This window comes from Medicago sativa, chromosome 7 (assembly GCF_051527215.1).
Source record: "Medicago sativa cultivar Bolivia chromosome 7, Bolivia_mono, whole genome shotgun sequence".
Classification (NCBI taxonomy): Eukaryota; Viridiplantae; Streptophyta; class Magnoliopsida; order Fabales; family Fabaceae; genus Medicago; species Medicago sativa.
Window position 1 is genome coordinate 74,478,966 of NC_140755.1, and position 24,250 is coordinate 74,503,215.

The window sequence follows — 24,250 nt, forward strand, 5'->3', positions numbered from 1 at the left end:
AAATTTGGGGTGTTGTTGGAGTGTATGGTGATTTCAATTCAATTCGAAATGAAGAGGAACATAAAGGAATGGGTGAAGTTTCGAGAGTGGAGGATATAAATTGTTTTTATGATTTTATTGATGATGAATAATTGGTGGATTTACCATAAATTTGTAGGAGGTTTACTTGAACTCAATTAGATGTAAGTGTGCATGAATATATTAATTGATTCATTTTGTTTGAAAAATCATGAGCAAATTGAGATTCTTGTTTGCAATGGGCTCTGGATAGAGGTTTGTCTATCATTGGCAATTATGGTTTTTGATATTAGGGAGAATTGAGGATCACATCCGTTTATAATGTTGAACTATTTGTTAAAATATGATGATTATCTTGAGGTTGTCCATGATCATTAGAGCTTTATTAGGTGAGTGACATATGAAACATATCACAAATTTATGGGAGCAAATTAAAAGAGTGGAGGGGGATCTTATTATACTGGATTTAAAGGGTGGACTTGAAAGTCTTGACGAGGAAGAAATCATAGAGAGACGCTTTCTATCAGTTCAACTATTTTCACCATCTAGACACAATAGCAAAAGAAAAAACTATCATCCGCAAAGAGAAGATGCATGATAGGAGGGCTACAACTAGAAATATGTGCCCCATGAATGATAATGTGCCCCATGAATGATATCTCTATCTTCGTGATGACTGATAAAAGAAAATATGGTCTTGTTAACGAGTGCCTCCGGGGCACTCTTTAAGGATTCCAAAAGAAGAAATTATTTTATAAAAAAGTCAAATATTTCGATTTCCGATGCATTGATTACACATATTTTCATGATAAGTTACCTTTTAAAGGCCTTAACTAGTGCCCCTGGGGCACTGGTTAACATTTCCCAAGAAAATAAGCCACATGAGAAAATAATATAAAGATAAGATGAAATAGGATCACCTTGTCTAAGGTCACAAAGAAGAGTAATCGACATACTTTGTCACGATTAAGAAGAACATGGTAACTTATTGAGGTGACACACTGCATAATCCAACGAATCCATGTGTTAGAAAAACCCATACTATCTGCAACAACTCGGAGACACATCCATTTGCTTTGTCAAAAGCTTTACTAACATCAAACTTTAGAGCTATAAAACCTTCCTTGCCTTTATTCTTGCACTTCATGTAGTGAAGGACTTCAAAAGCAGTAAGAGCATTATCAAGGATGTCTCTACCTAGAACAAAAGTGGCTTGAGAATTAGAGATATACTTAGATAACACCTTTTTGAGGCGTTTGGCCAACACTTTGAAGAGAATCTTATAGATGACATTACTTAAAGATATGGGATACAAGTCACACAAGCTTTGTTGATGATCAATCTTCGCCACAAGAGAAATATTAGTATCATTAAGATTAACGAGTAAGCTAAATTCTTCGAACCAAGAACAACTAGCTTAAAAAATTTCTCTACCTATGAGAGGCCAAAATTGACGGAAGAAACCATGATTGAGCTCGCCATGGACTGAAGAGTTATACATACATCAATATATTATTCTACACACATCAAGAGAGAGTTCTACACGCTTCTCTCTACCACACACGTTTAATACTATGTATTTCTATTACGAATCTACTTCTACATCTCTCTAGAATTTTCTTTGGACTTACTTATTGAATAATTGAGCCTAACACTTGATTAGTCAAGTAGATCAATTAAGTTTTGGTGAAATAAATCAATTTTCCATCAATTCGTATTCGAAATCTGAAAAAAAAAATATGTACTCCAGATTTTTACAATCGGAACACCCCTTATACACCCTACTTTGAAGCATGTAAAAGGTGCCTTTAGATTATGAATTGTGAAGTGCTTGTTTTTTGGATTAAAAATTCTGAACGCCCCTATACACCCTCTCTGTGCCAAAAAAAATTATGGGAAAAACTTGTTCGGAAGACTGAATTTGTTTGTGATAGGGATAGCCAATTTAAGAACCATACTAATCATCCTAGTGCTCAAATGTGTTCCTTGTATTTCACGTCTTGGAAATGCATATTTTTAGTTGAAAAATAAAAAACCGGTTTTCGGATGATTGTGCAAGTTTCCTTCGAAACTTGTCCAAAAAAAATTATGAAGGATCAAGGCTTCCATAGAAATGACTTCTTACGCGACTCCGTCCCCAAAATTCAAAATTCTAGTGTTTAGACCCATTTTTCTTCATATTCTCAGAAAAATTGCATTAATTTTATTTGATTTTTAGTTTCTTCAAGTGGTATTTTTTTATTTTATTTGATAGGTTTCGACAGTTTTTACTTTTTTATTTATTTTATTTTTATGGTTTTTTAGAACAAAAGCCGCAACAATTGATATAGGATGAGGTTTTGATCGCTGTTTATATACATACATGTTTCATATTATATAATCCAAATTAAACGGTTTGGATATAATCCAAATACAAAATGAAAATTTTGAAAATACGAGAAATGTGTACGATAAAAAAAGAAAGAAAAAATCTCTAGTTTATTCTCCAACATGAAAGAAACAATATCCAATTCATAAACCGTATTAATATGCTTGTGTCCAAATTTGTGTCATAAATGTAAAAAACATTTCCCTCATCCTAAGTTATGGAAAAATACTGACACAAATGCACATGATTGTTTAGGTAAACTTTCCATATTTAACATGAGTAGGTGGTGGAGGTGGTCACAAGAGTTAAGAGAATAGTAACAAAATATGAAATTAAAAAGGCTGCTTGCTTCTTTCCAAAATGGCGTGTTTGACAATTTAGAAAGTTTGATAAACCAAACCAACCATGACAGTGCCATCTCATATACTCATTTGCTGACTTTTTTATTTCTTGGTACAAAATCATTTTCTTACTTTAATAATTAAATAAAATACAAGAGGGTCGGTCAATATTATATCATATGCTTGTCATGAATTAATCATTAGTATATAATATGTGAATCATGGTTTAAGAGAATTATTTAGCTAATAAGTTCCTCACGGACTCTCTATTTTTGACTTAGGATTTAGATTTTCATCTCATTCATCATAAGCTACCTTCCCTGGTGAGACTTTTTTTTCTTTTCTCCTTAGTTTCTTTCATTATTATTTTATTTAACAACTGTTATATACCTGTGTTAATTGAGTTTTCACTGTAACTCATACAATTTTTGTTCTGAATTGTATGATATATACATATGTATATAACTGAAAATTGTTTCTTTTCTATGATGTTTCAATGCTTCTTATAGTATTCCATGTGTTTTATTTGGTTGATTTCTAGGGAATATTGTGATGTGGGCTCTACGAGTTCATGGATATGTCTTTGCTGTTTCATTTTGTTTCATTACCCTCATGGCTGCTTCACAAAAAACAGATCCTTCAGAAGGTAAATTTGTTGGAACAAATTATAATATTCTGAATTTTTCTGTTCTATGATTTTAGAGTTTAGATTAAAATTTCAGTTCAAGTTGAAAAATCAGGGAGAATTGCGGTCAAATGCAGCTCAATCGTAGTCATAGAGACATAAAAAATCTTAGTTTATGTTTGGTTTCAGTTTTGGAGGAGACAAAATTGATTTTGACATGTTTGAAAGTTCTCTACTTAGAATTGATTTTGACTTCAGAGTTGATTTTAATCTTTAATTAAAGCTAGAATTCAGAGCTTTTGATTCTAGATTTTTAGCTTAAATTTATTGGTCAATTCATATTTGTTCTCTTTTGCTTCCATGTAATTTGATATGGTATTTGAAGTTTTTAAACTCAAACAATCTTATTCTAATTTCGGTATGTATGCAGTAAAAGCATTGATAGACATCAAAAAGAGTTTGGTTGATCCCATGAACAAACTGAGGAATTGGAATAAGGGTGACCCATGTACAGCAAACTGGACTGGAGTTTGGTGTTTTGACAAGAAGAGCGATGATGGTTACTTCCATATCCGCGAGCTGTATGTCTTTTTTGTCCTTCTGTTTTCTTTTTGCTTGTGTTTCAGTTCAATCAATAATCAATTCTACATAGATTTCTAAATTTTTTTGTTATTAAATTTTACTTTAGCTACCTGATGACTTTGAATCTCTCGGGAACTCTATCACCGCAGCTTGGTTCGCTCTCCCATCTTGCGATAATGTGAGTTTTATCATTTTCTAAAATGTTTTGGAACACAAATGTATGTGTCAGAAGGATAAATGGTAATGTGTTATACCACGCTAATATCTTCGTTGTTTTATGCTTGAAGGGATTTCATGTGGAACAATCTGACAGGCACAATACCAAAGGAAATTGGACAAATTACATCATTGAGACTCTTGTAAGAACTTTACCAAAGAAGATGAATTATTAGTATTGATCCTCATCAAATTTTGTTTTAAGGTGGTGCTGTCTGTCCTACTTGACACTGTCTCTTTGTTTCAAAAGAAGGATCTTAATTTGGACCTATGCTTAACATATCCTTATGTTTTATAAATAAACTTATTTTATTTCTTTGTGACATAAGTTTGAAGTAGAATTGGCTGAACATACAAGAAAATTTCTGATGTTCTGCTTTCTGTGTGTTGGTGTTCATGATTGAAGAGAACTCGACGTAATTATGTGTGGCTACAAGAGCATCTAAGCATTTTTTTAGGACGCAATCATGCAGTGGAGCATATAGTGTTTTCATATATAATATCCAGCTCGAACAACCCATTTACTAATCCGTCAATTCTGTTACACTAAGTTTACTTTCGGGGTACTTTACCATCCAACATTAAGGGTCTGTTTGGATTGAGTTTGACTTGTTTGAGCTTAGCTACTTACGTCAGCTCTTGTGAGATTGATTGAGAAAGCTTATGGAAACAGCTTATGACATATCCATAAACTGTTCTCAACTTATTTCCATAAGCTCTCCAGGATAGCTTAGAAAACAGCTTGTAGCATATATATAATAATAGTTTGACTTTATTTTAGCTTTTGTTATAGAAATAGCTTATACATAAGCATTTATGTGATAAGCGCTTATAGCATAAGCGCTTAATTAAGATGTTTATCCAAACAATGACTATGTCTCATACAACATTGCGAGTCTTACAGCCACTGTTGTAATATGAATTGTTATAATTCTGACATATTTTCTATGCAGGCTCTTGAATGGAAATAAATTATCTGGTAGTTTACCAGATGAGCTTGGCAACCTTAAAAATTTGACTAGACTCCAACTAGATGAAAACCAATTGTCAGGTCCTGTGCCAAAATCATTTGCTAACTTGCTCAATGTTAGACACCTGTAAGTGGATCTCTAAACCAAATGCATCATCAACAAACACCGAGTTGGATTTCTTACATGTACTTTATCTGCTTCATTTTTTATCTTTGCAGCCACATGAACAACAACTCATTCAATGGTCAACTTCCACCTGAACTTTCAAATCTACCCAACCTTATGCATTTGTGAGTATTGAAGCCAGTTTTAACATTTCCTTTATTATGGATTAAAACTTTAGAGTTGCATCCTAGGATGCATTGACCTTTTTTTTTACAAGTTTTAACTTTGTCTGCTTGTTGACATGACTTTGCAGGCTGTTGGACAACAATAACTTAACTGGACATCTTCCACCAGAATTCTCCAAGTTGCGCGGTTTGGCAATACTGTATGTTATGCTCCACATTGTCTAGATTAGTAGCATGCAATAATTTCTTCATTGTATATATGTTAAATTATTGACATGCATCTGCTTGATTTATTGGGGAGGTTTAGTGAACATGTCAATGTTATACTCTGGTGTGATGAGTCAGACTCAGAGCCCTATTGACATTTTGCTTTCATATTTTTTAGTCATTTGTGTCAAATGTCAATAATCAAATTGTAGCCTTTATATTTTGTTTTACCATTTTTAATGATTCTTTGATCATGTAATGCAATAGTCAACTGCATGACTCTTATAAATGATTAATCTTTTTTTGGTTTGGAAAGTTGAATCTCACTTCTTGCGTTACTTCGGCAATAGAATATTTGTAGTCTTTTACGCACTCAACTAATTAAGAATTTTACTAGTATACTCTACAACCATTTTGCATGCCTGTCTGTATATATGGTCTTGTGTGTACTTAAGCTTGGCCACAACAGGGATTTTGGTATAGTCTGTGATTTTCATACTTTCTTGTTTCCTTGCAGCCAACTTGATAATAATAATTTCAGCGGGAATGGAATTCCGTCTACCTATGAAAATCTACCGAGGCTAGTAAAACTGTAAGTACTATTGTTTGTCTACATGTCCTTTTTCTGTTTCTCATTTAACATAGGACGTTACAAAAATTTGATGACTATTATTTAGCCATAAACTAAGTCAAAATGTTAGAAATGGCCTCCAAATCGATTTTCGCCATGTGGTCTCTCCTTAACCCTTCAAAAATTTGAGTTTTGACATAGCATGTGGAGTACTTGTTTTTCCATGATTCATGGCCAAAGAGCATTCATATAAAGGTGTTCTATAAAAATATTAGGCTACATTTGAGGCTCAAGTAGGATTTGAACTAAGAAAAGCATACTGTCAAATTTCGGACAGTGAATTGAAGAACACAGATCGATTTTTGTTCCTTGAGCTAATGTTTCCTTTTGTATTTTAACAGGAGTCTAAGAAATTGCAGTCTGCAAGGAGCTCTTCCTGATTTCAGTTTAATACCAAGACTTGCATATTTGTATGTTGAAGTATATCTTGTGGCTTTGTTTTATACTGTGCCTGATGATAATGAAATCATTTACTTCTGCTTTGGATACAAACTCATTTGTGTTTGGTTCATGTTTTAGGGATCTAAGCTGGAATCAGTTCACTGGACCTATACCATTAACGAAACTTGCAGAAAATATGACAACTGTGTATGTAAATAGCCAATTTTATTTATAAAATTTGTATCTCTATTGATCCTAGTTTACTTATCTTCATCACAATATTAATATAGTATTTTTTTTTTTTGCTATTGCAGTGATCTGTCCCATAACAAACTCAATGGATCAATTCCTCGAGGCGTAGTATATCCTCATCTTCAAAGATTGTGAGAATCCTCATCAACTTGTATTTCACATAATATTTCTTTAATCATTACATAATCATATCTTAAAATTTCTAAATAAATTTCTATTTATGAGAAGCAAATTTCCATTTCGAATCCAGCAAGACTTTTAGTCTGGTGAAGTTCTTCACTTATTGGGTTAACGTTTTGTTTTCACTGTCAAACACAGGCAACTAGAGAACAATTTACTGACTGGGTCCTTCCCTGCTACCATATGGCAGAACCTATCCTTCAGTGGGAAGGCGAAACTTATAATGTAACTTCTTAATCTGAATTACTCGTCAACCTTAAGGAATATTTATTTTTTGCATCCAACTAATATATTTTGACAAGAGGCTCACTCTTGTAAAATAGTGGAGTGCATTTTGATTTACGTTGTTTCCAAAGTAAATTATGTGTGTTTGTTCTATCATTGCAGTGATGTGCATAACAACTTGCTTTCTGACGTTTTCGGAGATCTGAATCCCCCAGTAAATGTTACCTTAAGGTACTTTAATTAATATTTTCAGTAATATATTCCATGCAACCATATGATCAGATTCTCTCGCTATAGTTCAATTTATGTTCATAGTATTGACTATTTCACTCATTATATTTAATTTTTATTGTCAGGATTATACTATCATTAGTTTTTATAGGTTTGGTGTTACATCAATATCTTATCGTTTCTTTTTTTTCTTCCATAAAGGCTTTCCGGAAATCCTGTTTGCAATAAGTCCAACATACAAAGAATTGGTGAATATTGTGATCATGAAGGACGTGAAGTAGATGAAGAATTTAAAAATTCGACCACTGTCTGCCCCATTCAAAGCTGTGCAGCAGACAATTTCTTTGAATATGCACCGTCATCCCCAGTTTCTTGTTATTGCGCAGCACCTCTAAGAATTGGATATAGGCTTAAAAGTCCAAGTTTTTCTTACTTTCCTCCCTATATAAATAGTTTTGAATCATACATAGCCGATTCCTTACACTTAAAAACCTTTCAGTTATCAATAGATTCTTATGAATGGGAAGAGGGACCTCGTCTTAGAATGTATTTAAAATTTTTCCCTTCATTTAATGATTCTCAATCTCACACATTCAACATAAGTGAGGTCCTTCGGATTAGTGGCCTCTTTACATCATGGCGATTCCCTCGCACGGATTTCTTTGGACCATATGAACTCCTGAATGTCACTCTTCTAGGACCTTATGCAAATAGTAAGTTTCTCAATCTCAACATTTTAGTGTTATCTTACACTATACATAACATTTTTTATGCCTCCTTGACTATATTATATCTTTGCATCCAACCAAATGTATGTACTATTTAACAACAACGAATCTAAAAGAAATTTCTTTTGCTGCTTGTAGAAGTGATAGGCAATTTCATATGTATGGTGTAAAGAAATTGCAAGGATTATTATTATTGTTGTTGTTAATATACACTCTCATTTTGTACCAAAAAAATAAATAAAAAAATACACTTTCATTTAATGTACCATTGCTTAACTTAGATGTTGACAATTGGAAGTTTGATTTTACCTGAGAGATGTTGCTTGAAAGTTGAAGGCATTAATCTTTAGTTCTTTAATGGTGTATGCCTTATTTTTTGTGACGTTTTATTCACATACAAAGAAACATGGGTTGTAAACTAAAAAGATGAGGGCATTTGTCCATTTACGTCCAAACTAATCCTCGCAGTAAAAAATGAAGTGTAAAAAAACCAGAAATATCTTGATCCACAAAAGATAAATGTGAATGTAGAAATAGTTTTCCATTAATGTTAACGAGTCAGATAGCTAGTGTAAATTTTTAGTATTAAGGTTTAGTTTATATAATGTATTCCCTTTACTGAGTTTCTCTGATATAACTTTCATTTTATTGTTATAGTAATTATTCATACAGAAGACGGAAAGAAAAAAACAGGCATAATAGTTGCAATTATATTAGGAGCTGTTGCTAGTGTTTTAGCAATATCTGCAATAATCATGCTCCTACTTTTTAGAAGAAATTCGAAATACAAGCACTTGATTTCCAGGAAGCGTATGTGTAAGTATTTCAATGCTTTCGTTGGATAATGTCTATTTGATTGATTTTCAAAGAAAGAAATTTATTTGAATGGCTATTTCTTTTTGCAGCTTCTAGTGTATGTATCAAAGTAGATGGTGTGAAATCATTCACTTTGAAAGAGTTGACTCATGCTACTAACAAATTTGATATCACAACTAAAGTCGGTGAAGGAGGTTATGGAAGTGTCTATAAGGGCATTTTATCCGATGAAACATTCGTTGCCGTTAAGCGAGCAGGAGAAAATTCATTGCAAGGACAAAAAGAATTCCTGACTGAGATTGAGCTTTTATCAAGATTACATCATCGAAATCTTGTCTCACTAGTGGGCTACTGTGACGAAGAAGGAGAGCAGGTATATAATCCATAGCTACGCTTATCTTATGTATATTATCTTGCACCTAATTTAATTTTATTGAAGAATTTAAAATAAAATGAGAAAATAAATTTGTTCTACTATACATAATTATTAAACTTCCATACCATAGGATAAACATTCATCTAACTATAAGTCATAGATTTTAACAAAATATAAAACACTCGCACATCCTATTTGAATGTGTTTGGAAATCTGGTGGAGAGACCTCGAATATATGCACATCTTTTCCTTTTGTTTATTCAACCCTTTTCCTGTGCTGGTTCTTTCTGTTGATCTGGTTTGGTGTGTCTGTTCTGTTAAGCTCATATGTGAGTTGAGATTGTAGCTAATCGAAGGCAATGAATATGTCACTGTATGTTAAAGTTATGTCTATTTCGACTGTAGTTCTTTTCTTGAATATTTCTATTATTTTAATATTATTGAATTAATCTTATGTTTGGAACTCAAATATGTAATCGTAGGTTAGACATATGTTTTGTTGTATTGCTTGATAGTTTACCATAATATTATCTCATATATACTATTTTTCTTGGTTCAGATGCTGGTTTATGAATTCATGCCCAATGGCACCTTAAGGGAATGGATTTCTGGTAAGGAATCATCGGAAATTTTTGTATTGAAATTAGAAATGTCATCTATTTCAAGTTTAAATATATATCGGCTCCTTTATGTTGGTTATGGATATGAACTCGTTTCGGTTTTCATATTCTTGCTCTCTGCTCTCAATTTTTAGTTTTTTTGCCAAAATATTGTTTATTCTCATGCAAAGTTGAACATATTGTAGAAGTTAAAAAGGAAGACATTTGCATCATGATTTTAAATTTTTTATGTTGTAGATGACACAAACTAATCAATACTGTGATCTGGCAGGTAAAAGTAAAAAATGCAAGGAAGGCCTAAGTTTTTTCATGAGATTACGGATTGCAATGGGTGCATCCAAAGGCATACTATATCTGCATACAGAGGCTAACCCTCCTATATACCACAGAGATATTAAAGCCAGCAACATACTGCTAGATTCAAAGTTCACAGCGAAAGTGGCTGATTTTGGATTGTCACGACTTATACCATACTCAGATGAAGAGGGAGCTGTACCTAAATATGTGTCAACAGTTGTGAAGGGAACACCGGTAAATTTGCTAAAGAAAATTTAGGAATGATTTCAATTCTAACATTGAAGACTTGAAGTTATATTGCTGGTTCCTAATAGTATGAATAATTGATTTAGTTCCTGAAATTGTAGTTATCAAACAATTTGGTTCTTCCCCTAAAAAAAACAGTTTGGTTCTTGATGAAATTAACAATATTTTGAAACAATCATTGAAATGCTCGATCGAATATACTAACTATTTTGTAACTTTGGTGCAGGGTTACCTGGATCCAGAATATATGATGACTCATAAGTTAACTGATAAAAGTGATGTATACAGCTTGGGAATTGTGTTTTTGGAGCTTTTGACGGGCATGCATCCAATATCACGTGGGAAAAACATTGTCCGCGAGGTACATTTTTAATTTTTGTGTCTTTTTTCTTTATTTTACGATAATAACTATATTACCAAAAGCATTGGATGATAAAACTTATGCTCACATTCAGAAGACATTTTAAAATTTCATTAATTTAAGAGAGTAAATTGACACTGTCCAGCAACACTTTATTTTCCAACCATGTTGAAAGAAATACTACTGTTTAAACGTACTCTTATATCTATTATGGTACGTAATTTTATCAGGTTAATCTGGCTTGTCAAGCTGGCTTGATAGATTCCATTATAGACGATAGAATGGGCGAATATCCATCCGAATGCTTAGACAAGTTCCTAGCACTGGCCCTCAGTTGCTGTCATGACCATCCAGAGGAGAGACCATCAATGTTAGATGTGGTGAGGGAATTGGAAGACATTATAGCCTTGTTACCGGAAACTGAAATTAGTTTATCATCAGATATTTCTTTAGATAATTCTGGTAAAATGGCACCCTCATCTTCATCATCGACAACAACATCAGGATTCATTACGATGAGAAAGGACCAACAACACATGTCCTCATATGTGTCAGGAAGTGATCTTGTCAGCGATGTCATTCCTACTATCGTTCCTCGTTGAGACCTTGTAGTTATTAGTCTCCCTCAGATCTTCCAAAAAGAATGTAAGTATACCAAATTAAGTATACATTTTTTGATAATACCAAAGATAGAGAGTTTATAGGGAGATAGTTGCTGTTTCCCATCCTACATGGGACTTTGTAAATTTTGTACTTATGTAAACAAATTTGCTGACAAAAAGAAGAAAAAAAAACATTATCAAGATATGATCTATTGTTACAAGATTGATATATTTACCAATAGCCTTTTTGTGGTTTGTCCAAATCATGGAAGCACATATTTTTTATTGTCACATACTTTTTATTTTAATGTTGAGTATTTTTAACAATTTAACTTAACATATAATATTTTTTAGGAGAGGATATAAGGTTGACTTGATAATTTGGGGTGAGAGTTAAGAAGTGAAGTGATAAGAAAATCGTGAGTTTGATCTTCATACGAGCTATTGATCATGCCCGTATAATTCACGATGATCCCTTTGTCACAAGAATAAGAATATCTTTACTCTTGAGTACACCCTCCGGTCACTAATATAAGCAAAAGTTTGATTTTTAGATTCATTCATTAAATGACGTATGTAGTCTTTATTATAGATTACATACGTCATTTAATGAATGAATCTAGAAATCAAACTTTTGTTTATATTAGTGACCGGAGGGTGTATATCTTACAAAACAGTGCCACTGGTGTCAGCTAATCTAAAATATCATCTATCATAGGTAAATGATACTACCTCCGTCCCAATTTAATTGACACAATTTTGTTTTTCACACATATTAAGAAAAATGTATAAATAAAGGGGAAAGTGGAATATATTGTATTGGGAATGATAAAAGTAGTATTATTTAGTGTTATATTGTATTGAGAATGATGAAAGTTGTATTGAAAATTGAAATGGATCAGTTATTTTGGGACACTTTTTTTTAGAAAATGGGTCAGTTATTCCGGGACGGAGGGAGTACATATTTTTAATGATCATTTTATTCAATTTCTTTAGTTCACTCTCAATCTCATACTGCATCATTCTTTTTAACCAATAACACTAATACTCTTTATGGTCACTTTGGGGATAAAGTAAGGTGATGATTGAACTATAAAATGGTTGGGAGGGATGATCTATAAGGTGGTCACCCAGCTGAATTATAATTGCGTTGGATAATATTTGTAATGATAAAGTCTATCAAATCGGTCCCGTGAGCATAACTCAGCTGGTAGGACAATGCATTATTATATGCAGGGGTCGGGGTTCGAACCCTGGACACCTCACTTATTCACCTTATAAGGTGAATTCTAGCCACTAGGCTACTTGACAAAAAAAAAGTCTATCAAATCGAGGTGGCGAGGTGGTAACCATTTTTTTTTTTTTTGTATGCAGATAAAATGACAATTATCATCTAAAATTCACATGTACAACTTAGGTTTTAAATTCGAATCCAAGTAAAGGTATTCAATCTAGCAATATAGGCATTTACAAGTTGAGCTAGAAACAACTATTTTATTCACTTAACTTCAGTTTACTTTTATTGAAATGAAGATAATTTGAAATTAATTTACTTTGGCAACAATGATAATATAATTCTTAAAATAATTTAAAATTAACATAATATTTTTCTTTACCGAAATATTTTATTCCGTCCACTAAATTACTTGACAAAAAAAAATTATTTTATTTTGATGAAAAATATAATTAATTTTTTGTTGGTTATATTAAAAGAAATTACAAATATACTTACATGACCTATACAATGAATTCATATTAGACGATGATGTAAAACCATTTTACATCGTTGTCAGTGTATATCCATTCAAATTAATTTTACTCTACATATATTTGAACACAATTTAGATGTCATTAATGAGTATTTGAAAAACCCGATAAATTATGGTTAAGGACGAAGATGCATTATCGCGACTAAAACTGTTGAAAATCTTGACCGTAATAGAATAATTTAGATGATATTTTTTTTTTTTTTTACAAGAGATGATAGTTGTTATTGATGAAAATACAAATAAAATATATTGGTGTGGACACCCTATTCATCCAACTCACACATCATCCCTCTCATGAAAGATGTCAATGTGGGATCATTCCAAATGTAAAAAAAATAAAAAAAATAAAAAAAAAGTGGAACTTAAAAAAATTAGTCCTTCAATAAAGAAAATAAATAAATTAGAAGTAGTCCAGCTGTCATGTTTTTATTGGATAATAACCGTACGTATCCAACATCTAAGTTTTGTGCTACTATTTAAGTTCAAGTTCGTCACTCCTTTAGAGAAGCCAACGCTTGTGCAGATGCGTTGGCGAATATGGCTTGTGATAGTGGTTTTTCTTTGATTTTGTATGAGCAATGTCCCGCTCAGATTAGATCTCTTTATGTAGCAGACTTTCTTGGCATTTCAACTCCGCGTCTTGTGAAGCGGTAGTTGCTTTCTTTCGGGCTTCGGCCCTCTTGTTATCAAAAAAAAAAAAACATCTAAGTTTTGTGCTACTATTTATTTGACAAAATCGAAGGCAAAGATTCTGTTTAGACTTTGTTCCAATTTCCAAATCGTGAATTGCTGCCCTAGTTCCACAATGGTACGATCTCTCTGCTGTTCTTATTTTTCAATCAAACTAACAGATCATGATCTTTAGTCATTATTATTAATTTTGCAAATTTTATCTTTAAACTATTAGAGTAGATTCCCTTGATCAAGAACTGTCTTTTGATTTGATGTGCAATTTTGTTATCAGTCATCTTCTATACTTAGAGGAGATTCCAGAAGATTCAACAACAAACAAAGAGGAAAACATCATTTGACGCAACAGAAGAGACAAGAGATTAAAGAAGCTTTTGAATTATTCGACACTGATGGCTCAGGTTTACACTTTACCATCAACAATAACCATGTAGTCAAAAATATTCTTGATCTCCTCTTTATACCATACTAATACTTTGTTTAATGATTTTTAGGTACTATTGATGCCAAGGAGCTTAATGTTGCTATGAGGTATTGTTGTTATTCACAAGGTTAAAATGTTTTTCATAATAATTGGGCATGTTGTTTTCATAACATACATCTTATTCTTATCTTTGTAGGGCCCTTGGATTTGAGATGACTGAAGAGGTACCCCCCTCTGCCCCTTTTTATAACCACTCGTTGCATATTATGTTGTCGCGGTAATTAATGTTTATGTTTGGGAAAGTAACAAGTACATCTTGTTATTTGATAATATCTAAGTACTTTCATTCAATTTTCATACAATTGAGCATAGTTTACAGATTTTAATTATTTCATCCATTGACCGTTGCCAAGGAAAATAATTCCTAGTCTTTTGTGTAAATATCACGAGCAATGAAGCCAATTCCCTTTCTCTGTGATACCTCTTTTATTGTTGTAGCATTTAGCTATGGTTGTTCTTATACTAATTTAGAGATAGGGATTCAATGGCTAATGAAATTTGATTGTAGAATAGTAATAGATTATGTACAATATTGTCAGGATTTTGTGATGTTATTCTTTGTTAAAGTTTTATATGCATTCTCTCTAATAGATCATCCATTGTGTCATTTCAGCAAATTGAGCAAATGATAGCAGATGTCGACAGGGATGGGAGTGGAGCAATCGACTATGATGAATTTGAGCACATGATGACGGCCAAAATAGGAGAAAGAGACACTAAAGAGGAGCTCATGAAAGCTTTCCATATTATTGATCAAGACAAAAATGTGAATATCAGATATCTTCTCTACTATACATCATTAGTATTGCTTCTTATTGATTCTCATTGTATTTTTGTGGTCACTGTATTGTAGGGTAAGATATCGGCATCGGATATCAAGCGGATTGCAAAAGAGTTAGGTCAAAATTTTACTGATAGAGAGATTCAGGAGATGGTTGATGAAGCAGACCAAAATAGTAAGTTTCCACAAACATATCCTTGCTAGTTCTAACTTTTTAGTAAAAATTTTACATCTCACATGGCGTATTTGTATATCATTCTACGGTGAGCTGGGTGGAGATATGTGTGTTTTAGGTTATGCTAACATAGTGTATAAGAAATAATAGTATCATTGGTTTGAACTTTAAATCTGTGATTTTCTACATTGAAAGTATAGTGCGCATTGGGTCATGTTTTAGTACTCACGTAGTTTCGGACACTTATAATTTTGACATAAGAAAAAATAAATGATAAGACATTCATGTAAACATCGAAGGTATTACAACTAATGATAGTTTAATCCTGACAATAAAAATGAATCATATTAGATAAAAAGTAAACATAATGATTGGAATACTATGAACATAATTTGAGCTATAGAGAGGGAATCTGATATATGGTTGCATTGCATGGAGTATATTTTAATTAGAGTACCTTAAGGTAATATTTGCTGGTGGACTTAGATCTCCCAAAATGTCCGAAAGTAAGTTGTTAGGAACATTATTGCAATGATAAAACAAACACAGAATTTGCTTTTGAAGCAAAATAATCAAAATCCACTCCATCTTGCAAGTTACAGTAGTAAGTCCATTGTTAAAATATATTAGTTTGAAGCAAAAAATATATATATATAATCCCTAAGGTTGATGTAGTAACTCATATTCAGAAGTTGCCTTTTAAGTTGTTGAGATATTGAAAAGTTGTGACTGTATAGTTTTAACTTCACTATTTATTGTATTGATTGTATTGATTAATCTTCTTTATTAATTAGGGGTTAACTAGGAGACTCCTACCCATATAAATGTACATTCTCCCCACATAATATGATATAGTAAAACATATTTTCAGTCTTAAGATGGTATCAGAGCCTCTCCAAGATCCATTGGGCCACCTGCTATCAGGTTTCCGCTATCAGGCCACCCACCATTTATGTCCACGAACCAAGCCTAATAGTGCTGGTCGTGAGGGGGTGTGTTAAGAGTCCCACTTCGGATAGGTGATGGCCTGACAATGTGTTTATAAGTGGGGGCAATCCTCACCTCACAAGCCGCTTTTGTGGGGTTGTGTTAGGCCCAACCACCTTTTCTATGATAAGTTTAGCGTTCATAACCCACTTCGGTTGGCCTGATGGTGTTGGCTTGGGATCCTAGAGTGTGCTCCTCCTCTAGGTCACATGTTCGATTCTCCCCGGTGCCAATTTGGGTGGGTTAGTTTAGTTTATAAAAAAAAAAGTTTAGCGTTCCTGCTGAAGGATATGTTCTGCCATATGGTAGCGGGGAAGGACTCTGCAGTAAATTGTTCACTACTTCCCCATAAAAAACAAAGTTAAAAGGCTGCAAACAGAGCTATAATAGATTAAAGTATAGAATAGGTTCACAGCCATATCACCTGGAACTTATAATTTTTGTGTACAATACACACGATGCGTAGGACTTGGACATGCGATTTAGCTGGAAATCAAGGTAGAATAAACAATAGGGTGCTATTTGGTCGGTCAAAGGTCAGTTACAATGGCAATTTGGGAGTTAGAGGTTAATTAGCAGGTTCTGCACATTTGTATAGGCATTTTGGATTAGTAGGCAACAACTGAGTCTCTTAGTTGTGACTTGTGAGGGGAAACTGGTTTATTTGCCTTATTTTCTCTCCATTGCAGGAATAACAGTGTTCTTTCTCTCTTTCCCCCATACACTTTCCCTGCTTGTACTACTTGTTATGTCCTGTGGTTTTTCTGGTTCCTATGATTACAATAGGTTCCTGAATTGTATATCCCATAAAACATTTATTGAAAAATGAGTAGTTTGTCAGTTTGAAACTAAACGGGGGGTTTGCATTGGTTTCATAAAAATTCTTAAGGGGAGTTCAACGTGTTATAGTTATACCATACTCTTTTTGTGTGTTGAATTTTTTCTTGCGTTAGGATTGGTAATATCTTCCCATGTTTGTGAGATATTATTTAGACAACATTTGTTGTTTTATAATATGCAGATGATCGAGAGGTTGATCCAGAGGAGTTCATCATGATGATGAACACAACAGGCTACCGTCACTAGTCATATCTACATCGAGTAGTTAGCTTTGGCTGGCTTGATTACATATATATTGGATGAAGTTATACTTGTGTTATTGTGCAAATTGTAGGAATGATCAAATGTTATTTATTTTGATAAGAAATATGAATCAAATGTTATGATTTTGCGTCACCTGTGAGCATTGATGTATGTCTGAATTTAGATGTTCTGTTTGGACCAAATGCAACTGGGAACAGTAGATATAATCTATTTATTCTGAAGTTTAAATTTCAATGATACAAATATCAGTGTGTATCTTATCTCCGATCATAGGAGAAACATTGTCTCCATTTATACTTGTAAGTTGTAACAACTTAATGCTTGTCGGATTCAATAACAACTTGTGATAGGCCCAACTCCGACAACCATTCCAGAGCAAGTAACACACTTATGCATTCAGCTTCATGAGGAGGAACTCTATAATACCCATATTTTTCCTTATGTCGTTTGAAATGCACATACAACCTCCAAATATATTAGAATCATTGAATAAAGCTGCATTAACATTACACTTTAACAATCCTAAATCTGTCCGAGATCAAATCTGATTATGCTGCTCCACACTAGATCTGATATTTTGATAGATTATGTCACGTCTTCGCTACTCGCTACCAGTTGTTCAAAATGCTCAACGTGTGCATTACTAAAATCTGATCTGGTTTTGCAGAATTCTCCCACACCTTCCCGTTCCTTCTTTTCCATATACACCAATACATCATAACAAAGGAGTGCTGTAATCTAAATTGTTACACAACAAATTAAACACTATTGTCGCTGCCCCATCACCACCTGCCAACGTGGTATCGATCAAGAGTCGCAAACCCGATTCCTCCCAAACATTCTTTGCATCACAACAACTAAAACAGTGCCAAACATCCTCAATCCCTCGATCCCATTGAAGACAATCAAGTGGACAATCAACACCTTTGTAATGTAAATTCTCCTTGATAACAGCATGAGAAGCGTAGATGATACTCCACACAACTTGGATTGTAGCATAGATTAACCTCCAAGAAATACTTTTTAGAGAAACATTTAGCTTTGAACACCTTTGATGCTAGAGTATCTCTATTAGTTTTAATTCAAATCAATTTTATTAAATTATGATAATTTCATCAAATCATGTAATTTTTTTTACGTTGGTGAAAAAGTCATCGAAAATAGTGTTAGAAAGTATGATTTTTTTAAAAAAGGTAAATTAACCCACCAAAATTAACATCAGAAAGAATCGAACATGAGATCTTGATGAAGAACACACTCTCATTTCTATAGAAAGTATGATTTAATTTGTATACACCGTCGATGTAAAATTATTTTACACATACATAAATCATGTGTTTTCAAACACATATTAAATGATGCGGCAACACATCATTGTATAAAAAACTTTATATTTCCGTAAAAAAAAAAAAAAAAAAAAAACTTTATGCTTACTTCACTTACCGTGTGCATTGAAATTAATATTTTCAACCAAGCATAGCATATATTCTATAGTCGACACTAGATTATAAAAGTGCATGTTTTGCGCTCGTAGGTTACATTACACACACATGGGTTATGGTTACGCCGCAACTCTACGTTGTCGCATGGTGCAAGCAAGATCACTCTGCAGCAACACTACCGCCATTTCACGTTATGGTCGCATCGGTGATATACACAATGCACGTAAGGTGTTCGACAATACGCCATTGCCACAAAGAACCATCGCTTCCTGGAACGCCATGGTCGCCGCTTACTTTGAATCTCACAAACCTCGTGATGCCCTTCTTCTGTTTGATCAAATGCCGCAAAGAAACACTGTTTCCTTTAATGGTATGATATCGGGTTATGTGAAGAATGGAATGGTTGGTGATGCTAGGAAGGTGTTTGATGCAATGCCTGAACGAAATGTGGTGTCGTGGACATCCATGGTTAGGGGCTATGTTCAAGAGGGTATGGTGGAGGAAGCTGAGAAGCTGTTTTGGGAGATGCCGCATAGGAATGTGGTGTCGTGGACTGTTATGATTGGTGGGTTGTTGAAGGAATCTCGTATTGATGATGCGAAGAAACTGTTTGATATGATTCCGGAGAAGGATGTTGTGGTGGTTACTAATATGATTGGTGGGTATTGTCAGGTGGGTCGTTTGGATGAAGCTCGTGAACTGTTTGATGAAATGAAGGTGAGGAATGTGTTTACTTGGACTACTATGGTTTCTGGGTATGCAAAGAATGGGAGGGTTGATGTTGCAAGGAAGCTTTTTGAGGTGATGCCGGAAAGAAATGAGGTGTCTTGGACGGTTATGCTTATGGGGTATACTCAGAGTGGGAGGATGAAGGAGGCTTTTGAGCTTTTTGAAGCGATGCCAGTGAAGTGGATTGTTGCTTGTAATGAGATGATCTTACAGTTTGGACTTGCTGGGGAGATGCATAGAGCTAGGATGATGTTTGAGGGAATGAAGGAAAGGGATGAGGGAACTTGGAATGCTATGATTAAAGTGTGTGAGAGGAAAGGGTTTGACTTGGAAGCTTTGGGTTTGTTTGCTAGGATGCAAAGGGAAGGGGTTGCATTGAATTTCCCTTCGATGATCAGTGTTCTTTCTGTGTGTGCCAGTTTAGCTAGCCTTGATCATGGCAGGCAGGTTCATGCTAGGTTGGTGAGGTCTGAATTTGATCAAGATTTATATGTTGCCTCGGTGTTGATTACGATGTATGTTAAGTCTGGTGATCTTGTTAGAGCAAAAAGGATTTTTAATAGGTTTCCGTTTAAGGATGTCGTTATGTGGAATTCTATGATCACTGGTTATTCCCAACATGGGTTGGGAGAGGAAGCTTTAAATGTTTTCCATGATATGTGCTCGTCTGGAGTTCAGCCAGACGAGGTTACCTTCATTGGAGTTCTTTCAGCTTGTAGCTACAGCGGCAAAGTGAAAGAAGGGTTCAAAATTTTTGAAACAATGAAATGCACTTATCAAGTGGAACCAGGAATTGAACACTATGCTTGTATGGTTGATTTGCTAGGCCGAGCAGGCCGGGTTGATGAGGCAATGGAACTAGTAGAAAAGATGCCAATGGAACCAGATGCTATTGTTTGGGGTGCATTGTTAGGTGCTTGCAGAAACCATATGAAGCTGGATTTGGCTGAAGTTGCAGTAGAGAAACTTGCAAAGCTAGAGCCCAAAAATGCTGGGCCGTATGTCTTGCTCTCACATATGTATGCAACCAAAGGAAGATGGAGGGATGTTGAAGTACTTAGGAAAAAGATAAATAGGAGAGTCATCAAATTTCCTGGCTGTAGTTGGATTGAGGTGGAGAAGAAGGTGCATATGTTCACCGGGGGAGACAGCAAGAGCCACCCTGAGCAGCATATGATCACACAAATGTTGGAAAAGCTAAGTGGGTTTTTAAGGGAAGCTGGTTACTGTCCCGATGGTAGCTTTGTGCTTCATGACGTGGATGAGGAAGAGAAGACACATAGCTTAGGTTATCATAGTGAAAGACTAGCTGTAGCATATGGACTTCTAAAAGTGCCCGAAGGGATGCCAATTAGAGTCATGAAAAATTTGCGAGTTTGTGGTGATTGTCATTCTGCGATCAAACTGATCGCAAAAGTCACCGGTAGGGAGATCATTTTAAGAGATGCCAATAGATTTCACCATTTTAAAGATGGTTCCTGTTCTTGCAAGGACTTTTGGTAGTTCCTGGAAACAGTTACATTTGGTCTCAGATTTGAATAAGCTGTTGGAGTTGGAGTAGAGGGTTGCTTTGCTCCCAAGCATGATGGGATGAGATACTATCCACTTCAATGGGCTGTATTTAACAATCAAGCAGAAACTCCATAATACATTTGAGCTTTTCACTTGAAAACTACACACCTGTAACATACAATAGTAAGTACTGTTGTACCACATTGTGAACATTATCCCGACACTGACAGCATCATTTGCGATAATTATCAAAAGAATGGATCTAACGGTTATGCTTTTTGCAGCCTCGAATATTTGCATTGAAATAGATGGAAGGAAAGCATTCATTTTCAAAGAACTAGCAGTTGATACTGAGTACAATTTTAACTGCTCACCTAATGTTGTCCAAGGAGGTTATATTTTGTGAAGCTTTCAAACTGGTATGTGGTGTACTAACTCGTAAACCCTTACACCACAGAGCCGTGTTTCTGGAGCTCTTGGTGGAGTTGCAACCTATATCAGAGGAAGACTATTGATTGCAAGGTAACTTCATTTGGTTGTTTTCCCTTCTTAGTTCCACCCTGGCAAGGCATGATTTCAAACTGCACAAGACTTTTATGCATCCTTTTTTTATTACACAGGTGTGCTTAGAGAGATAATTGATTTACCAGATTATTAAGATTACTATTTTTGGTAAAAGCACTCCTGATAATTGCATCAATTGCCTGCAAAGTGTTTCATGGATTTTTTATTTTATTTTTTTAAATTCAGGAGGTCTTTGTAGGTATTGTGTCAGACTTCAATATGTACCATCATTGGGCAATAGTGTCAGATCAGGTGAATATGGCTTGTTATTTCGGCATGATATTTTCCATTTTAGAATTTAGACAGCAGAGTGGTTTGCTCCCATCTGATTTGAGGGATTAACTTTAGCACTAAGATGTTGCCTTGATCCCGTGACAATATAGGGACGAGTCTATTACTGTAAAGTTGTCAGCGATTCTATATTTTTAACTTCTATCAAATTTTCAAACTAGAAAGTCTAGGCAACTTGTTAGGCACGTAATTATTTTAAATATGAGTTGTTTGGCACAAAATGATCTACTATTATTTAATACAAATGGTGTGGTGGTGGTATATAATTAATAATTAGCTTAGCTGTACACAACTTAAATAAACTAGCCTGCACAAGAATTTCTCAGTCACTGGGATGGAATATAATGCATAATATAATATATTTTGGTTTTTTATGCAGAAAATTGGAAAAAATGGTTGACTCTTGATGATACAAGATAGGATTTAATTCCATCAAAGATGATATTAGGACAGAATTTTGTATGACCTTAGATGTGTTTTAAGCACTCGTTAAAGTAGAATTTACCCCGGCTTGGAAAGAAAGGGAAAGACAATCTCCTCGTGTGGTCCGGCTAAATAATTTGATTGGGACAGTTATTCATAAAATAGTGATCAATCTAGCATGATATTCTCCATTGTAGACAGCATAATAGGTTCCTAACTGTTGTCAGATTGTGTTGAGACGTTTATAACTTTGGTACTCAGTTGTTGTCATGACAACACAGAAGAAACCATGAATGGGGTGTGGTGGTGGAGCTTGGAAAATATTGTTGAAAAGCTTCTAGGAACTTGTAGTTCTTTCCCATATATTTCATTTTATGATTGCAAAGTTGCATCATCAGCATTATATATGATAGGAGAGGTCATGTGTCAAAGAAAGTTGATGTTGTGGGACATCCATGTTTGGATTTACTGTGAGAATGGTAGAATCACGGTGAACCACAACGATTTTGACATAAATTGTACTTTGGAGCTTTAACAAAATCACCTTGTCACCATGATAATGCCAACTCACTGTTTGTCCCAGCACATACACTAAGAACCCAAAAGCCTTCATCTTTAGTGGTTCCTGATATCAGTTTGAGCTGATTATTTTTGCTGTCTGTAGTGTAATGGTAGGGAATGAAAGTGAGATTGTTGTGTAATCTAGAACGTAGGAGTATATGATTCAATTGGGATTGAGACACAGTTTTAAATTTATTTTGTGTAATTAATATTTTTTTGGTAAACTTATTTGTATTTCTTTAATCAATGTATTGAGAATATTAGTTAATATTTGTCAAATAATAAATAGGAAATTAACATTTTTCTCTTTACAAATACTGAATACTTAGCGACAAATAAAACAAAATTTTAAATTTCTCGAGGAGAAAATATCAGTATTTTGAGTTTAGGTTTTGCAGTATCATATGCTACTGTTTTTTTCTAACAAAAAAGGTAAGGTAAGAAAAGAAAAGAAATTTTGTCTCCTATATATTGTCCCATAAAAAGGTTGTTTAAAAATAAAAAGAATATACTTGTTTAAAAATAAAAAAAATATAATGAGAGTATGAAATAGAGTTGCAACAAAAGTTGTTTTAAAATAATTGTACAAATATCATTTCTTTTTGCAATATCGTAAATATACCCGTTGGATATACCAACACACAACCACCAATCGATCCAACATTTATACATGGATCATATATCAATCCACCACTAATCTAGTAGATTTATCTGCATTATGGTATTGGGTCAATTTAATGATTTTTCTTTATTAAAAAAAAAGAATTTTCTTAACAGGTAATTTTTTTGGTTGCTTTTACTCTTTTTGTCTGTTATTAAATATGGACGGAGTCACAAATAAATAAGACTTTTTTAACTATTCTTTTTTAAAAATAAATAAATAAATACTCATGCCTATATATTTTTACTCATATTACTCGCATCTGCTTAAGTTAATAGTAGTTGTATTGGATTCAACTTATTCTGGGCCTAAAAAAAACTTATTTTGGGAAAATTTGATTAAATATGTGTATTTATAGTTTATAAATAGATTTTTAAATAAATGAGTATATGTGTCTTTTGACATGGTTAGAATATGATAGATTCATAATTATATTATTAAAATACAGTTCAGTATATTATTAAAAAAAAAATACAGTTCAGTATAAAATTACAATCACACTTATAATTTTTT

At 33.8% G+C, this 24,250-nt stretch overlaps 4 protein-coding genes across 9 annotated transcripts; 3 read left to right on the forward strand and 1 right to left on the reverse strand.

Moving 5' to 3' along the window:
- Positions 1-1,003: 1,003 nt before the first annotated feature.
- On the reverse strand, positions 1,004-1,500 carry LOC146908410 (uncharacterized). The gene is made up of 2 exons (XM_085729267.1): positions 1,483-1,500; positions 1,004-1,360 (listed from the first exon to the last, which is right to left on the reverse strand). The coding sequence occupies exons 1-2, from the start codon at positions 1,498-1,500 to the stop codon at positions 1,004-1,006; spliced, it is 375 nt and encodes a 124-aa protein (XP_085585393.1).
- A 1,461-nt stretch (positions 1,501-2,961) lies between these two features.
- On the forward strand, positions 2,962-11,603 carry LOC146908411 (Leucine-rich repeat protein kinase family protein). Of its 2 annotated transcripts, none has more exons than XM_085723235.1 (21): positions 2,962-3,050; positions 3,269-3,373; positions 3,783-3,933; positions 4,041-4,112; positions 4,222-4,355; positions 5,104-5,247; positions 5,340-5,411; positions 5,540-5,611; positions 6,136-6,210; positions 6,591-6,659; positions 6,769-6,837; positions 6,945-7,013; positions 7,201-7,287; positions 7,450-7,518; positions 7,720-8,231; positions 8,904-9,062; positions 9,152-9,435; positions 9,998-10,049; positions 10,330-10,589; positions 10,828-10,962; positions 11,193-11,603. In XM_085723235.1, the coding sequence occupies exons 7-21, from the start codon at positions 5,344-5,346 to the stop codon at positions 11,562-11,564; spliced, it is 2,352 nt and encodes a 783-aa protein (XP_085579361.1). In that variant the 5' UTR covers positions 2,962-3,050; positions 3,269-3,373; positions 3,783-3,933; positions 4,041-4,112; positions 4,222-4,355; positions 5,104-5,247; positions 5,340-5,343; the 3' UTR covers positions 11,565-11,603. The 2 variants fall into 2 exon arrangements, with proteins under 2 accessions (XP_085579361.1, XP_085579360.1); XM_085723234.1 differs by having other exon boundaries at positions 4,222-4,293.
- Positions 11,604-14,091: 2,488 nt separating this feature from the next.
- LOC146908412 (putative calcium-binding protein CML13) lies at positions 14,092-17,797 on the forward strand. The gene is made up of 7 exons (XM_085723241.1): positions 14,092-14,141; positions 14,298-14,424; positions 14,518-14,554; positions 14,644-14,671; positions 15,121-15,273; positions 15,361-15,463; positions 17,472-17,797. Exons 1-7 carry the CDS (start codon positions 14,139-14,141, stop codon positions 17,534-17,536), a joined length of 516 nt encoding a protein of 171 aa, XP_085579367.1. The 5' UTR covers positions 14,092-14,138; the 3' UTR covers positions 17,537-17,797.
- A 1,141-nt stretch (positions 17,798-18,938) lies between these two features.
- On the forward strand, positions 18,939-23,300 carry LOC146908413 (pentatricopeptide repeat-containing protein At1g56690, mitochondrial-like). Of its 5 annotated transcripts, none has more exons than XM_085723237.1 (4): positions 18,939-21,420; positions 21,522-21,759; positions 21,858-22,053; positions 22,472-23,300. In XM_085723237.1, exon 1 carries the CDS (start codon positions 19,072-19,074, stop codon positions 21,226-21,228), a length of 2,157 nt encoding a protein of 718 aa, XP_085579363.1. In that variant the 5' UTR covers positions 18,939-19,071; the 3' UTR covers positions 21,229-21,420; positions 21,522-21,759; positions 21,858-22,053; positions 22,472-23,300. The 5 variants fall into 5 exon arrangements, with proteins under 5 accessions (XP_085579363.1, XP_085579365.1, XP_085579364.1 ...); XM_085723239.1 differs by having other exon boundaries at positions 22,001-22,053; XM_085723240.1 differs by having other exon boundaries at positions 19,015-21,420; positions 21,988-22,053.
- Positions 23,301-24,250: the final 950 nt, after the last annotated feature.